The 16,794-nt window shown below is 35.6% G+C and overlaps 1 protein-coding gene across 2 annotated transcripts in view; it reads right to left on the bottom strand.

The window, feature by feature from the left end:
• Nucleotides 1-271: 271 nt before the first annotated feature.
• Nucleotides 272-16,794, bottom strand: part of SOX6 (SRY-box transcription factor 6) — a 230,858-nt gene continuing 214,335 nt past the window's right edge. The window contains exons 12-14 of one of the 2 annotated variants that reach the window (XM_059825788.1): nt 11,264-11,437; nt 8,505-8,721; nt 272-575 (exon numbers count right to left, since the gene is read on the bottom strand). In XM_059825788.1, the coding sequence (XP_059681771.1) occupies nt 272-575; nt 8,505-8,721; nt 11,264-11,437 (695 nt within the window). Of the gene's footprint in view, nt 576-8,504; nt 8,722-11,263; nt 11,498-16,794 lie in introns of both variants that reach the window. The other variant, XM_059825787.1, reaches the window with a different exon arrangement.

A 16,794-nucleotide genomic window follows, 5' to 3' on the forward strand; every position in this document is an offset into this window, starting at 1 on the left:
AAGACAGCTATTGATTCATATAAGTTTTCAAGTCCTGATGTCTGATATTTAATATATGTCTTCATCTAAATTAAAAAAACAAAAACAAAAAAACCAAGTTCATGAAAAATTAGGGAAACAATCTGTCTCACACGTTAAGAAACATTTAAGACCATTCTGCTGATGTAACTGTAGGAGCCACACGTGCATGCAGGCTCTTTAAGAACTTTTGTTCAAAAAAACCCCAAAAAAACCCAAATGAGTCTGAGTACTTTAATTCTGTGAACACTCCTCAGTTGGCACTGACTGCCTCATGGGCTTCGTTTTCACTACTATAGTCTGATTTGGGATCATCCTCATAGTCCTCGTACATTTCTATTTCATCCTCTCCATTTATCATTTCATTTCCAGCAAGGCTTCCGCTGTCCGTCTTCATACCATAAGTGCTCTGAATGACGGGGATGCTGGGCTCAGGGCTGGCAGAGGTGCTTGAGCAATCTGATGTCATCTGAGGTGATGGCGTGGTAGTCGCCATGGTAATAGCACCAGGATAGACAACCCCAGTTCCCGTGGTGATTGGAATTTGAGGCTGTTGTCTGGAAAGAAAAACAAGAAGGGAACGTGATTTCCTGTGTTCAGAGGAGGGAAGACTTTCTGCAAGTCCAAATGAAAGAAAAGCAGGCGGTTTCCTAGAAAGGCTGCATGCATTCCTCTGGGGTTCACAGTCCGGTCCTGTACGGTATGGGTTCATCTTAGCTCCCCCCAAGGACAACTGGAGAGTAAACTGTTTTAGTAACTACGAGACGTTGATTCTTTTATGTGTTTTATGTGTTTATTTAAACTATACTGCAAACTAGCACTTGCACAGAGATCATCAAAAGGCTTCAGGCACCTGTGTGATGCCTAACTGCTACTGTAGACATTATGTACCCAAAATCTAAATCCTCCGAACGCCTGATAAGAGCTTCTGTTAATGAGGGGACCTCAAGATTACCTGTAAGTACCTAAAATGGCAGACAGGTGACTAAGTAACAATATCTAACTGTAAGTATGTAATTTACTATTTAAGTGCTAGATAGACTCCTGCGTCACTTAGAAATACTTTTGATATTTTATCGCTGGCTTTTGATTTTTATTTAAATACATGATCAGAATGCCATTTCTTCTTCAGGATTTAATGTGCAAGACTGAGTTTTTGAAGCAAAGTACTTAAAAAAAAAAGAACAAATGTTCTTTTTTCTATGGTAATGGACAGTCTACAGAAATTAAGACTTCCTCCTGAGGACCCAATGTCAGACTTGATTTATTTTGACAATGCAAATACATGGAAAGACTCAATTAAGGGTGCACTACCTCTAGTTTTGACACATCTTACCTTCTGATATCTAATACTGCACTATGTAATGTTGTCTTTTTCGTGTGTGTGCGATTTTGAGCATATTGGACCAATACCACACTTCAACTAAAAAAGGCTTATATCACTGCCAGTCAAGCAATTCAACACAAGCTTTACTGTAAGAATGTACATAGTTGTATTAAATGATGAAATGTCTCTTCTTACAGTAATGTTTGTATATTCAAATGCTTTGCTGAGTGAAAGTCAGCTTGCTGAACCCATTTCATGGTCAAAGCCTGATTGGCTACAAATTAATTAAATCTACTTCTTACATTTGGGTTAATTAACAAATAACATACTTTCTACCTTAAAATACTTACACAAATATTCTCATATTATTTCTGGATCATTACCTTCAGTAAAGCTAAGAGAAAAAGAAGGGTTGTAATTTATCTGAAGGAAGAGAATCTCCATCAGACTTTAGATGTAACACTGAATGAATATACTCCAGTACCAGAAATACCTAAGTGCCCTGGAAGATGCTGTTTTAGTATTGACTAGTTATTGAACATAGATGCCTGTTTGCACAAGCTATTTAAAGAATCATATATTTCAATGTATTCCCAACCTTCCTAAGAGCAATATTGACCAAGTATTAGAGAACTATTATATAATTTTAGCAGGAGAAACAGTGTCAGATGTGTTTGAATAGTCTAAAGAATCTGTAACTTCTTGACCACTGTGTCATTCTGTGCTAAAATTCAAAAGGACATTCCATAAACCAGTCTCTCACAAATCCTTAATCATTGGCTAAGTCAATACACAAAATAATGTAAAGCTTATTTACAAGACCCTAAATGTTGAGTCTTTATTGTTCATTGATCAAACTCTAATTTTGATAAATATCACACTACAGAGTTACTGGGAAACCAAAGTCCTTCAAGTTTGGGAACCAATACAGACAGTCAAATCATGAACACACTGTGTAAGATAATATTAAAATAGCATGTAGTACTGTCATTGCTGGTACTGCTAGCCCAACTCTTAAAGCCTCTGCACAGCTTGAGAAATTCAAACATCTGTTGTATAAGTATGGTACACCTGGCTAGCAGCAAGCAAAAACATCACAGTAATTCATTTGACACAGTCATTATACTCCTGTTTGCAAATGATGATTTGCAGATGATTTACAAACAGCTAGGGATTTTTCACTAAATTTTCACTTTTTAAATGGTCTGATAAATGTTCTGTGAAAACAATTTTCAGCCAATGTATTTGCTTGCAAGTGATTTTCTGCAAACATCTTTCAATACTTTATCCATAAAAATGAACACCTACCTCACATGGGAACATTTCTGTTTCAGGATTGCATGTTGTCGAGAGTATAAACTATTACTGTTAAAAACTCACATGTACCTCCTCCACAACTTTTGGACACAGAAAATGTTCACATTAATGACTGTTTCCACAAAGCAAAGGAAAAAGAAACCCACACATGGTCACAGCAAAATTCTATATAGTTGTCACCAGGCCATACACACTTAATTCTCTCTAATCTGCCCATCTAACAACTGCTGATACTAATCTTTTCCCAATATTTCTTAGAATAAATAAATTCACAAAACAAAGCATCCCCAATTGTTCATCAAAGAACACCACAATATTAATGCCAAAAGATGTTTTGAGAAAAGTTGTTTTTACAACTCCTCTAATAAGAGTTGCAGAATATACTCAAAGAATCATTAAGTGCAAGCTGCTCCTGTGTTATAGATGACATGAAGGTTCAGAACCCTAATATCCACCCCTACCCCTCCCCCCAAAAAAGTTTGCATTTTTTTAGAAGCAAATTGCCTTTTTATAAGCAGCAAGAAGGAAAAAAATCTGTTTAGGACAGGGCTGTGAGGTGTCTTGATAAAATGGTGGTTGTCAGTGTTAAGCCCTAAAGGACAGACTAAGTTAAATTCAGATATTCTTTCAAATGTTTATCAAGTCAGCAAAACTCTTTTGCATATCCACATTTCAATGGAATAGGGTATATTTGTCCAAGTACGACCCATTTCAGAGTACAAAGGTCATCTGAGCGTAATGAAGCAGAATTTACAGAGATACCTTTTACTTGAGAATGCACCTAATGCATAGCAAACTAAAGAATGAATCTAACCGGAACAGAACTTGATCGGTGTAACAGGAAAGTTAAAGGCTTACTGAATTTGTCATTCATAAATGCAGTTATTTTTTATATGTTAAAAATCAGACACAGTATGCATGCCTGCTGCTGGGTGGGTAATAACTGTGAGCTTTAAATTACCTATATCTCACCATGGAACTGTAAACATGTGGTAACTGTACCACCTAAATGGGAAGTGTCTCAAATTGATACCCATTTGCTAGCAAAAATTCGCTGGCACTTAAACATGGGCACCCACACACCCCCAGTAACTGGACACCTACCTCTCACTTGAGCCCTGGTATTATTTAGAGCTGATTAGGTTGTCCCTGTAAATTCTGCTCAAGAATCCCAGAAAGCCTTATTTTAAGATACCACAAACTATATGTTACTGCAGATGAGTGTTATCATTTTCTAAGTAATTAAATTTTATAGAATGGGGAGGGGGAAAGAAATCAGAGAATTTATTTAAATTTTAACCACTCTCCCTGAAAGGAAGAGTTGGAGTTTCTAACCTATGACTCTGGCCATTATGTTTTCTTTTATTTGTAGTTGTTAAAAACATTCATGTTAATGGTATTTTTTATAACATTAAATTCCATATGTTTAATCCTTGTATCTAGCTAGAGTTTTGCCTATCATAGGACCTTGGAGTGAGGAGATAAAAACATACTTTACTGCAAGCTACAGGTTACAGTTCAGCTTAGTTGCACATGTTTAAAGCAAGGATGTTTTCGGCCTGGTTAAGATTTCCAGAACCCAACATTAATCTTCCTGTGTCTTCAGATCTGTGAGGAATGGTGACGGATGGCTACATACCCTGGCTTCAAACCACTCCTGTCTCCACCATCTCCTCTTTGCCAAAGAAATCCTTATGTGGCCAGTTACTACAGGTCACTTGCCTCTCTGCTCTGCCAGCATTGCTAACATGTCTGTCTGGTCTGGGGCCAAAGATTTGGCCCAAAATGGTCAGGTAAATATAAAAAAGGAGGTAACATGAAAATTTTTAGACCAATTGACCTGTTCACAAGTTTGTGGCATTAATATTCTTTCTATTTTCCTGGAGAGTGTTCCACTTTTGACTTTTGCAAAACTAGCTAAACATTTAAATTGGCAAATTACCATTGTTTTCTGATCCCTTCCCAACTATTTTCTGACAGCTCTTTAAATGACTGAAGCAAAATCGATTGCATTAAGGAAAATGCTTATATGGTACACACCCCTGAAACTTACATTCCCATAAGGCATGAAATAACAGTAAATCTCACAAAAGCACCCATTGTGTACTTACTTTAAGTTCAAGCTACAGGAGTATAATATTACAGCCTTATTCAAAACCATGGTCTAGCAACATTCAGACTATGTGTGTACAGTAGTTATAAACACTATAAAGGCTTTATTCTAAACATCTTACACTGGTAAAACACAAAAAAAAGTTACTGCTTACATCATTTTGCAGAGAAAAGTATATATCATATACTTGCATTTAGAGTGTATTAGACTGTAAAAATGACTGAGATTTGAATTATTTTTGTAAGACAAGGTGACAAAAGACAGACTCTTAACTTAAAATGTCTGAATTTATGGCTCATATATGATCCATTTGTTAGCTCACATTTATTTATGCATTACAAAAAAAGTACTATTGAAGATAAATTGTAAATCACTTGGAGTCTGTTCAGGGATTAATTTATGCTGAAGTTATCATTCACAACTTCTCATTAATAATTTTATTATTAAAAATAACTCAATTATTTTAAAGACATAGCTGGCTTCAGATTCAGCTTCCACAAGATTAAAACCAGCAAATTTTTAATATACTCTGAATTAAACATGAATTATTTTTGTATGCTATCTGCCTTATTTGGAACAAAATCCATTCATGTAGGGATGTAATAGAAGGCCTACGCACATTGTAAGTTCCACTCTGTTCTTTAAAATACTTGCTAGTTCCTAGATTTTTGTGCTGGTCTATCACATATATAACATTTATTTCAAAACATGAATTTCCTGCCCAATTTATTCGAAGAAATCTTCACTCTCATTCAATTCTTTGGAAGCTTTTCTTCAAAAATCAGAACATAACCTGGCCATTCATTAGCTTATTTCTCGACTTTATTTTAAAGCCTAGCTAGTTTGCATATTGAAATTCTCTAAACAACTTTTGTGCACCTTACTAACGTTTATCAAAGAATGCATCTCACTGAAGTAAGCAATATGAGCTTTTTGCATCTTAAAAGCTCAAGCAATGTAAAACTTTTTCTATGTTTGTGGTGGGGGGGTGTTTTAGTTGTACACATGGCAGGATTATTCTATGCTAGCCAACGGCTCACCCAAGGGGATCTGACAGGAACTAGCCCTTACTGGATTGCTTAAACCGTAAACGTACATTCGGTATAAGAGAACACCAAACACAAATATGAAAGAATATAATTTTTCTTGTTATTTATACTTTCCTCTGCCCACCTTTTTGAAGGTCTATCTTTCTCTTCACATATCTCCTATTTATCTTTTTATTCTGTGATGATAATTTTTTGCCATTTTGGCATACCCATTCCCAACTTAATTGGTATATTCTTTAAAAAAACCCACAAAACCAGCAGAACTACAAGCAGTATGAAGCAATTGGCACATTTATTGTAGTCTATTTGGTACTTTTGTACTCTGTCTCACACCGAAGTATTTACTGTAAACATAGACTATATTCAATCCTAAAAAACACATTTCTCTCCTATTTCATTCTGAAAAGGAAACTGCATCTCAAATCCCATGTCTACAGTTCTGAAGGACGGTTTATGCTGTTTGTTCCATAAAAACAGTGGAAAAATAATGGGTGTACAAGGTCAGTTAGGAAAACTGTCCCAGCTGATGCTTTATGTGATATTTATGTTAAACACAAGGAAGAGTAAGTTTAAGAAATTGATGGGCTCAATTACTGTGTTTCACTTAATTGTAATCTGATTTGGATGAAATGTTGCTTTTTATTACTCAGTAAACTATTCTGCTGAAATAAATGATGCCATGTTTTATGTTTCAGTTCAAAAAAGCTGTCCTGGTCTGGTTTTTTCACCTTTTTGACTTGGTCTCTTCCAAGAATTTTGTTTTAATTTTTTCTTTAGGGAAAAAGGGAACTTGGGGCAACAGTGGGAAGTCACAGAGAAGCATGAAATAATTCTTTAAATCACAGCCTGTGTTTCCTCAGTATCAAAATTTAGATCCATATTGAGCTGCAACATGGATCTCATTTCACCTTTATTGAACGCATCCATTAGACTTCATACTCCTTTTTTCATCACTTGCATAACTAAAAGTCATTGTTTCCACAAAAGTCCACTGCGTCATTATATAAGTGCACAAAGGTAATTTACTCTTACTTTAAAACTTCTTCGACATGGATAGAGCAGTGTGAAGTGGACTTAGCATAAATATGAATTAGAACCAATCCTTTCAAGAAAATTATGACATCCTCATGGTCTTTGTGATCATACTGTTTGATATATGAGAAAGATGTTACATTTCCGTTGCACCAGCAGTTTAATTTTGAATAGTTTTCATTATATATTTTTTTAAATCACAGTATTACTCTTTAAGTAGGCACTTTTAGAAGTTTCTTAAATCCATCCTCCATATTCACCTCCATATTTAGCCACCACTTCCGATGTGTAAAATGCTACTGGTTAATACTGTTTTGAATTAGCAAACAATTCTCAAATTGTTTAGACTGCTGTTTTGGCATTTCTTTTGCATTTCTTGTCTAGATGTGATTTGGTCTGTCAATCTGCTTTGGAAGACATAAGCTAGAGTTTCATTCCCTCAATCTGAATATAATTTGTAATGTGCTGTATAAATTCAGATTTCTGTTTAGAGTTCTATGTACAATTTTGATGGAAGCCTATTAATAAACAATTTCCCTTAGAGTGAAGAATAAAAAACAATGTCAAAACTATAGTCTGGAAGGTTATTTCAAGATATCAAAAACACTTCTATTTATTGATTGAAGAAAGAGCCCACATTGTTGCAGGCTGTACCACAAAATAATTGACTGCAACAGGAGATCTGCATCCCAAGCCAAAAATGAGGGCACATAATTGACGTCAAGGTCAATTATCTGGTAGTGAAGTACCCAACAAAAGGAGACTATTGTGATTAGAGCAATAAGCAGAACATTGTGAATTTGGAAAGGCTGGCACTGGAGATAGCTTTTAGACTCTTTGTAAACCACCAGAAACATTGTGTTAGAGCACTGAGCATCACAGATTAATTCATAAAAAAATAGGAGAGAGAAATCAGTTCTGGTGCAGTTGTTTCACTGGACTTTTGTTATCTTTATCCCGTAGATGTTTCATAGTGCTGCTTTCTCTGCTGAAGACTAGAGGAAATACTGTTAAAAAACACACAATGTTTTTAAAACTGTGCCGGGATCTTTTTGAGCCGTATATTCTGAGTTGTAAATCCACCCAGTCTATCTATGCACTACCTGAAAGACTCTTCCTAAAACATTTATTTTTTAAAAATATTTTTTTCCACAGTTCTATATATAACAAAATTCCTAACAGCCTCATGCTATGATATCATTCATTCATGTGTGTTCCTAATGTAACTGCTATTACTCCTGTCCCTTTTCCCTTTTTCCCCCCTCTCCTGACTCCTTATTCTACACTGGAATAATCTTTTGTGGGTTTTTTTGTTCTTGTCTTAATTTAGGAAATGATCCTGGAGTCATTACTAAGCCAGAATAGATTAGCTTACTAATAACTGACAAAAGACATGATTCAAACCTTTCAGGCTAATGGGAAACAACTTCTTTTACTTTAAAGAATTCCACAATTAGTCTCATAATCAACATTCAGTGGCAAGCTGATAGCTCCATATTCCATGATGTATCTTATGTTTTTAATAAGGTTTTACAGGTTCAAATCCTTACCTTCTCAATTACATTAGTCAGTGACTTAAACCGGTAAGTCTATTTGTTTTCAAACAGCATGCTCTGTCTTTGAGAACAATTACAACAATAGTACTCACCCTACAGTAAAAAACTGCCTCATCTCCTGTCTTCGAGACCTCATCAGTTGTTTGTATTCACCAATACGCAATTTCTTTCCATCAACAATGCAGGTACGTTTTGGTCGAGGTTTGTATTTGTAATTAGGATACTTTTCTAGGTGGATTTTGCTTAGCCGTGCCTGCTCTTCATAATAAGGTTGTTTCTCTTGATTTGACATGGACTTCCAGCGAGATCCTATTAACACAAAACATCAGTGAGTGCTCAAGTAAAGCAAGTTTAGCTTTACACATACACATTTCAACATGCCTTCTTGCCATATTTTAAATAAGTTAGTTATTTAATTAATCAGTTTATTTAATTAAACTGATTTGAATTTACATCAGCCAGCACATATATTGGAATGCACAACCTGAGACACCTTAAAAGAACCTTGACTTTCAGCTATTGCTGTAGACCAAACATATATAAATCTCTATCAAACACGTGCACTTAAAATCAATAGTTACTTCTCAAAATCTCAGCCTCATGCTGCTGCAAAACAGACTGTTTAATTTTTTTACAATGTGAGCATTAATCTGTGAATAATTCTAGACCTTTGTAATATCACGCACAGTATTATGGTTAAGTAGGGTCTATAACCATACTTTTACTGTTGAAAACTTAACACATTGCCTGGAGATACATGCTGCTTTGATAGGTTTTTGAGGATTTGGTTTATACACTCCTACTAATAGATATTAATGCCTTGCTATGTAGCAGGAAAAAATTATCAAAACCTTATAGATTCAATACAATTATGAAAAATCCCTTGCTGTCTGGGTGTCTTAAATTTACTAATCTTCTGATATAAGTTTGGCATAATATTGGCACCTTACCATATTTTAAGGTATTAGGATTTCTATTATGCATATTATCTTCCGGCCAGATGTAATAAATGCATGGAACTGCACTGAGAAAGTTAAATTTAACAAACTTGTATTTAGAAAAAAAAAGAAAACCAGAAAGCACATGGTAATTATATACACCACTTCAGGTACTGTAAACTGTCATTGAAAGCTGCACCAATAAAAAAGTTAAAAAATTAACACAGTGTACACAGGAAGAGGAAAAAGTATTCAGATCTCTTGTATTGTTTATAAGGAGCTATCTAAACACTTGAATAGAGAAGGGATTTTTTTTTTTTCCAGGGGATAAGAAATGCAGAAAATAGCTTTTTGGTGTCTTTTAGATGAATAAAATGATTACAGCTGTGGTAAACGTGGGTGGAAGCTATTCTTTTACCAAGATTTTTCATACATCAACAAATGGAAAAGTTGTATAAATATTATCCATAGCCAGCAATACTCTATGTCAGTTCTAATATTTCAGTCTCTTTTCTCATTGTCCTGGAAAAGTTGCACAGATATTATATGGACATTGACTTTTTTGTGGCAGAGCAGATACTGACAGGTTAACTCCATGGTTAACAAACACTCAGTTGCTGGCACTTCTGAAATATTTATGCTGGAAGTTTACATTTTAATGAATACAGTTACTATGCTCCTAATAGTTTTTTCACAGAATGCACACAAATAATATAGATTCCCTACAGCTGCCAACACTGAAACAGTGCAGGTTTTATACAAAACTGAAAGGCTATTCATATAACTTACTTATATGGTAGACAAAAATATGAGAACTACTAAGTAAGATTTTGGAAGTTTTAGGACAAAGTAACATTTATTCCTATGTATTCTTGCCTCTGATTGAACTAACATGCAGCAAACTTTGGTAAGAATGTATTTGAACTCAAAGTTTACAATAAAATGATTACAGAGGAAACTTGATTTTTACTTTTATTTATTACAAGTTACATTTGGAATCTGTCTTTCACTTCAAAGACTCAGAAAGCAAATATAGGTTTTAACATTTCACCACTCATTCTCACGTATGCTTCTAATTCTCTGGAGGGGTCTTAAAAAGCAAATTAAAATTTCTCAAAAATGAGCCAATTTATTTGCACAGTGGCAAAATATAATCCATGGTATAGTCCCTGATCGTCCCAATCTATACAAATTAAATACTAACTATGGTGTCTTTTAACTAAGCAATATTTTAATTGTATGATGCTAGTGCTTCCTTAGCTTTTTCAACATTGTAACATTTTGAATCAAACATCATCTTGCATGTGAGCAGGTATGCATGTACATGTCTTTTGAACTGTGCCAGGTTTCCTTCTTTGACACTGCACTGTCTGACATAAACCTTTGATTTTGATTTTGTACTTTATTAATTTTTTCCCAGTAATTACTCCAGCAAGCACCATTTTGCATTCAGAAGCTCTGTAGTTCAGGTGGTTTCTAATGGGATCTTGCAATTAGACCTTTTACCAGGATACACACTTGCAACAGACTTTACAAAACATTCCTTTTGAACGCTGCTAAGTCTTTAAAGCATGTTGTGACTCTGCTGTTGAAAATAAAAAGCATTAGGGAAGTAGCAGAAAGGGAAAAGGGAGGGAATGAAAATGAAAACAACCCGTGAGTCTTCATTTGTACAAGTTTCAGTAATTTCGATTTCAGTGAACATCTCCCAAACAAAATATGTCCTAAAATTAGAGAAGTTGCATGTCCAAGAAGGAAGTAACTAGCCTGTGTCACCAATATAAATAATCTCATCTTTCCACAGCTCCAGAAATAACTAACCTCTGCCAATTGCCACTACTATAGCAGAGCTTTCTAAGCTTCCCTCAGTTAGGTTCAGTCACAGTCATGATTTTTCATGGTCTTGCACTTACCTAGGATTTTGCTAATGTTGGAGTTGTGCATGTCAGGGAAGGCTTGGAGAATTTTTCGACGTTCATCCTTTGCCCAAACCATGAAAGCATTCATTGGTCGTTTGATGTGCGGTTCGCTACTGGCTCGGCCCCGCGAATCCCGGTAGACTCGAGCTTCAGCCACAGTGGCACCTCCTGTTGGCCAACAATAATACTGCTGTAGTTTAGCTGCAGAGCCATTCATTGCTTTACTTCCTGTAATGTCAGGGCAGGAAGAAACAAGATGGATGCAAAACATTATTACGTGGATTACGCAAGCGCTTTCAGTGCTGTGTTTATTTTAGCCTCATTCTCTTTTTCTCTCTCTCTTTTTGCTGCCAGATCTATGAGAGAGAGACAGAGAGAGAAAGGATATCCAGTGACTTCAGTGTAATTGATCAGGCTCACCCAGCTGAAGGCATCAACATCTGAGTGAGGAAACAAATTGCTCTGGTATTTCTCCAGTTAAGGTACAGAGAGTTGAAAAAAATTTCTGTTTGGGACTTTAACATGGCATTCATGTTCTGAATGCTCAACAAAACTCACATAAAAGTTACACTTGAGAATCCAAACTGATGCAGACCTGTTCACACAAGTAATTTACAATGACTTTGCTGCTTGAGCCGTGAAGCACAGCCAAACATTTCATAAAATAAATTATATAGTACACCAGGTACCTGCTGCTAGTTGTATGGATCCGATTATATTTGGAGCTGAACATTTTAAAGTCGCATCTGCTTTAGCTGAATTTTAGATGTGTCTTGGAGCATTCGATCACATATATGTAATAAAACTGTCTGCCTTCAACAGGTACACACACAGCATCCCGGACCTTCCAGAATGGTCGACAAGCACTCCAGCTTCTCCATGCCTGCTGTGCTTTAATGTACCCCAGTGTCCTGTCACTACCCACCATCAATTCAACTTGCACATGCTAACCTTAGCCAGTTTTTTCCGTGCATCCAGCCCTGCTTCTTGACCACAAACAGCAAAGCTTCATGGGGGTTTAGAGTTCACAGAGGTGAGTATGAGATGTAGAACTAGTTAATACAGGAGAAAGAGATAACCGAGCCTAGATAAGGCATGCTTTTACCAGAAAAACTTGTGCAATTGTGATGATAACGTATGTTTTTAGGGTTATACTTTAGCTATAAAAGAAAGGCAAAAAGTCTTTACAGTGGGAGAGTGACATACTTAGTCTTAGGCCTGTTCATATAATTCAATACCTTGAAAAAGCAAGGTACTTGACAACAAATTAGCACAGTAATAGGCCTCTTTTTTTGTAAACTATTACAGCTCCCAACACGGATTTATTTGCCAAAAAATATAAGAATAGTTCTTTACACTAAGTAAAACACTACAGATTTACTGATTTCAGTGACTGACTCAAAAGTTTTTAATTGTGCAAAAACTAAGTTTCCTAATTTAGTGTGAAAACACCGTATGTTAGGTATACAATTTTAAAAATCCTATATAGGAAATACATTTATATGAAAAAAATCCTAAAATAGAGGATGCATAACTAATACACTACCTTTTTGCCACCAGGTCCACAGTACATTAATTTCATTTAAAACGCACTGACCATACAGGATAAATTGATTTTGCTTTATATGGTGTTGACAGCCATGTTTATTGTGCAGTGAAATGTAGTGTAGTTTCAAGCTGACTATATCCATCAACACAGGGCAATATGCTGACTACTGGGCCAGATGAAGACATACATTACCCTGAGAGCAAAACACTCATACATATACGGCAGTGTCTTCTCCTGAGGATCACCACGGTAATTTATGATGCTTCCAACGCCATTACTTTACAACTGACACCAATTTGGCAATTTGTATACTAACATGCATGCACATAAAAGAAGACAGGTTTGTGGCAAATGTGAGATGCAAAACTATTTTAATACTATTCTAAGTTAAGTACCATGCTACAGGTGTTCAGCATTTACAGGAGGCTGCAGCTGCCATCAGCTTTTTACTGCAAAAAGGAACAGTAGTTTTGCTGAGCGACCTGCATGTTAGGACCAATTTAGGGGTGTGTATGGCTAATGAGGGTCTGTCCATTGTTGTCAGAAGGCTTGGAACATGCATATCAAAGATACCATCTTTTGAGGCAGGATATATTTATTGTGAAACTATAATAAGTTACAAACATAGTAAGTCAACACTGAAATGTTTATTGAGACAAACAGCTATATAATTTGAGAAAAATCAAATATATCATGTAATGGTTGTTCCATCTTTTAAAATAATACTATAAAATTTGTAACTAGTATGTGGGCAATTAGGAAGTTGGTGACAAATTAAAAAAATAAAATTATTATTGATGCAAAACTTGTCATTTGTTATTCAGCTACATTGCAGCAAAGGAAAGAAGATGTATTTGAATCCATATGACGATTTTCCATCTTTTACTTTCCCAAAGGTACTTATTAACTATGGCTAAGGAGTTTGTCTTTAGCCTTTTCTAACACAATTCTTGCCTGACGTTTCAATCCTAATGCAGGCAAAGAGTACTTTTGCTAGTATCAAGATTATTGGCTGGCTTTTTAATCTGGATATAATTTAGATAGAATGAAAAAAAAAAGGAAAAAATCCACCATAAATGATCTATTTTCAGAGAAAGGTTATGTTAGAAAACAATTCTTACTCAGAGTAATAAATTACAACCATCCCAAGAAGGCCAAGAAGCTCTGGCTTTATCTGCTTTAAGCATGTCCATACTTGAAGGATTTGAAAAAGCAGCCAAAGAGTTGATGTTCTTTGTGCTTGATCTCTGGGGGACTATTTGCAAGTTGACCCACAGGCCATCACAAAAGCATCTGCAAAATGAATTTCTGCAAATAACTAAAGTAATATAATCTCCATGTTCTTCTGTCTATCTCAGAACTCCAGAATTGTATTCAGCATATAAAGCATTACAAGAAAATACTTCTGTTAGCATGTGATTCTACGTGGGGAGCCAGAAAGTCTCAGTACCTTTTTAGCTTAGAAATGAGGCACTAATGATATAAAAAGCACATAAGCTCAGTGAGCTCTTACAAGTTGAAACACATAAGAACAAGCTTTCAAACTGGTTGTTCTTAGGTACTTCATCCTGTCAAACAGATATTTAGACTGTATTGTGCCCTATATAAACAATTTCAACAGGTTTTACAAAGTATGGATTTTTTTCTTATTGTGATAATTATAGTACTGACAGAGGCTGAAAGAGATGCTTGAAATTTTTAAAGAAAAGATATATACAACTGCAAAGAAGTAGGAGTTTTACTTCTTTCTGAAAATATTTTCAGGGAAGTCTAATAAATAATAAACCCAAAATAATAGATAAAATAAAAAAGTACTACTAATGAAGAGTGAGAAGAGAGGAGGAAGTTGGTAATTGTCTCTCTATGGCAACTAATGCTCTATCTGCTAGTTACGGTTCATACTGCAATCACAGGAGGAAGTTTTGATTTTCTGAATTAAGAGCTTGGTCAGAATTACAAATGATTTCAAAAGCAGTACAGTTTGGATGCCCTAATAGCTTTAGTTGGCAAAGAAGTCTACACTTTGGCCTAAAGGCTGGCTCTGTCCTCAAAGTGACACTTTTAGCTTCCAAGGGTGTGGACTGCCTCACTTCCTAGATGCTTTGGATTTGCTCAACTTGTCATGACTTTGATGATTTAAAACGAAAAGCAAATTAGAGGAGAATGATCACTTTTTGTGGATATATGGCAGGCAACTCCTCTATGGAAGCTGGATTCCAGACTAGACTCTAGGGACAATACTGGGTCAAAGAACACCACAGAATGAATCTAAAAATGTTACAACTTCATTAAAGTCATTTCAAACAATATTTTTGTTCCAAAAGAGACTGATTGCTTTCTAATGACAGTGCAGGAGAAGAACCCCTGTTTTTTTAGCAAGAGAAAAGAATCTGATCATCAACAGGAAAGATAAATATTCTCACATGAATTAAATGTTAAGAATCAAACAGTAACAATTGTTACATTGTTTATTTATTTATTCCTGCCTTTATCTGAGTTTCTCACCTTTTATAATTACAAGAATTTTAGGACAGGCACCATCTCTTAGCATGTTCCCTGAAATCTTGGCCACATTAGGGTTAATCCTATTGTCTTTAATGAGATGTGGTTTTACCTTCCATTCTATACATCATCTACCACAATAAAACCTCAGACTGGGCCTTTACACGGGCCATTCTTTACCAGAATGCAAACAATAATAAACATGATAGAAAGGAGGAAAAAAAGGTTGAGAAAAAGATGTGGAAGGAAAGAGAAAAAATGTGACAGCAAAAAGAAAGAGATTTTTATCAGTTACTCTGTTATTCCTTAATTACTCTTCACCTCTGGCCAGTGATTCATGTTTGAAGTGATATATTTCCTTTGACTCCCCCCAAATAATGAATTTTTGGCTACTCTAGAGAATATACTGCACACCATCTTTCATAGACATATACCGAGATAGTATATATAGAAATAAAGACAATCTTTCTAGGTTCCTAGTGTAGAAGTGACTGGCTAGTAGTAAAGCTCCTATCATGAGTTCTTTATAAAGCTGAGATGACATTTTTGTCTACTTTGGGAAAGACTGATTGCAACTTCAAAATATCTGGCCCTGTCTGTGGTAATGGAACTAGCACTGCTGGCAGCTTGCATTGCAAAGACCAGCACCTAAGGAACATGCAAACAGGAGCCACTCTTTTACTATTAGAGACGGGTTACTCATAAACATGGAAATGCCATAAAAACAGGGAGCATGAAAAAACGGCTTGGCAGTCCCCCTTCCTGCTCTTAATCTGTGGACAGACAAATGCAGCCTTTATGAAAGACATAGCAATATTTCAAATCAAATAGAAAAATGCAAATCTGGAAAGAATAGAATGACAAAAGAAGCTTCGGAAAGTTTAAAATACAAGAATAATAATTTATTCTGAGTTATTAAGTTCAATGTTCAATTTTGGAGAAAGTTACAAAAATTATTACTTCACTGTAATCTAAATGACTTTTAGCAGTGTTAGTGTAACATTTATCTCGTTTGCCCTTTGCCTGCCTCTTACTTCTTCATCCCCATCCCCATTCAGAAGACTTTCTCATTCTTTATTACCAGCAAGAGGCAAAATAAATGGGTATCTCATGAACTATTGTCATTATTGGCATGTCTTGTCATCACTAGGCAAAACTAACACCCACTTGGAAACATGACTAGCTCTGGGACAGGGATGCCTGTAGTCACACAGTGGCACAAATGTTCTGCCGGGAAGTGTCTGTTTGTCAAGCTGCTTTCATTCCAAATGCTAAACAAATATTATTCAGCTGGGATTTGAGGGCCGAACATTTCTTACGGGTTGTATGTCAGTGAATGAAAATGGGGAAAAAACTGAGAAAGACATGAATGATTCATGAAATACTGGAATGTTTAAATGGGCTCTAAAATATTTCACCTGCAAGGGTTCTGAAATGTGCTAAGTAAATACTAAGAGGTGGGAATATACTGTAG

Source organism: Gavia stellata, chromosome 17 (genome assembly GCF_030936135.1).
Source record: "Gavia stellata isolate bGavSte3 chromosome 17, bGavSte3.hap2, whole genome shotgun sequence".
NCBI lineage: Eukaryota > Metazoa > Chordata > Aves > Gaviiformes > Gaviidae > Gavia > Gavia stellata.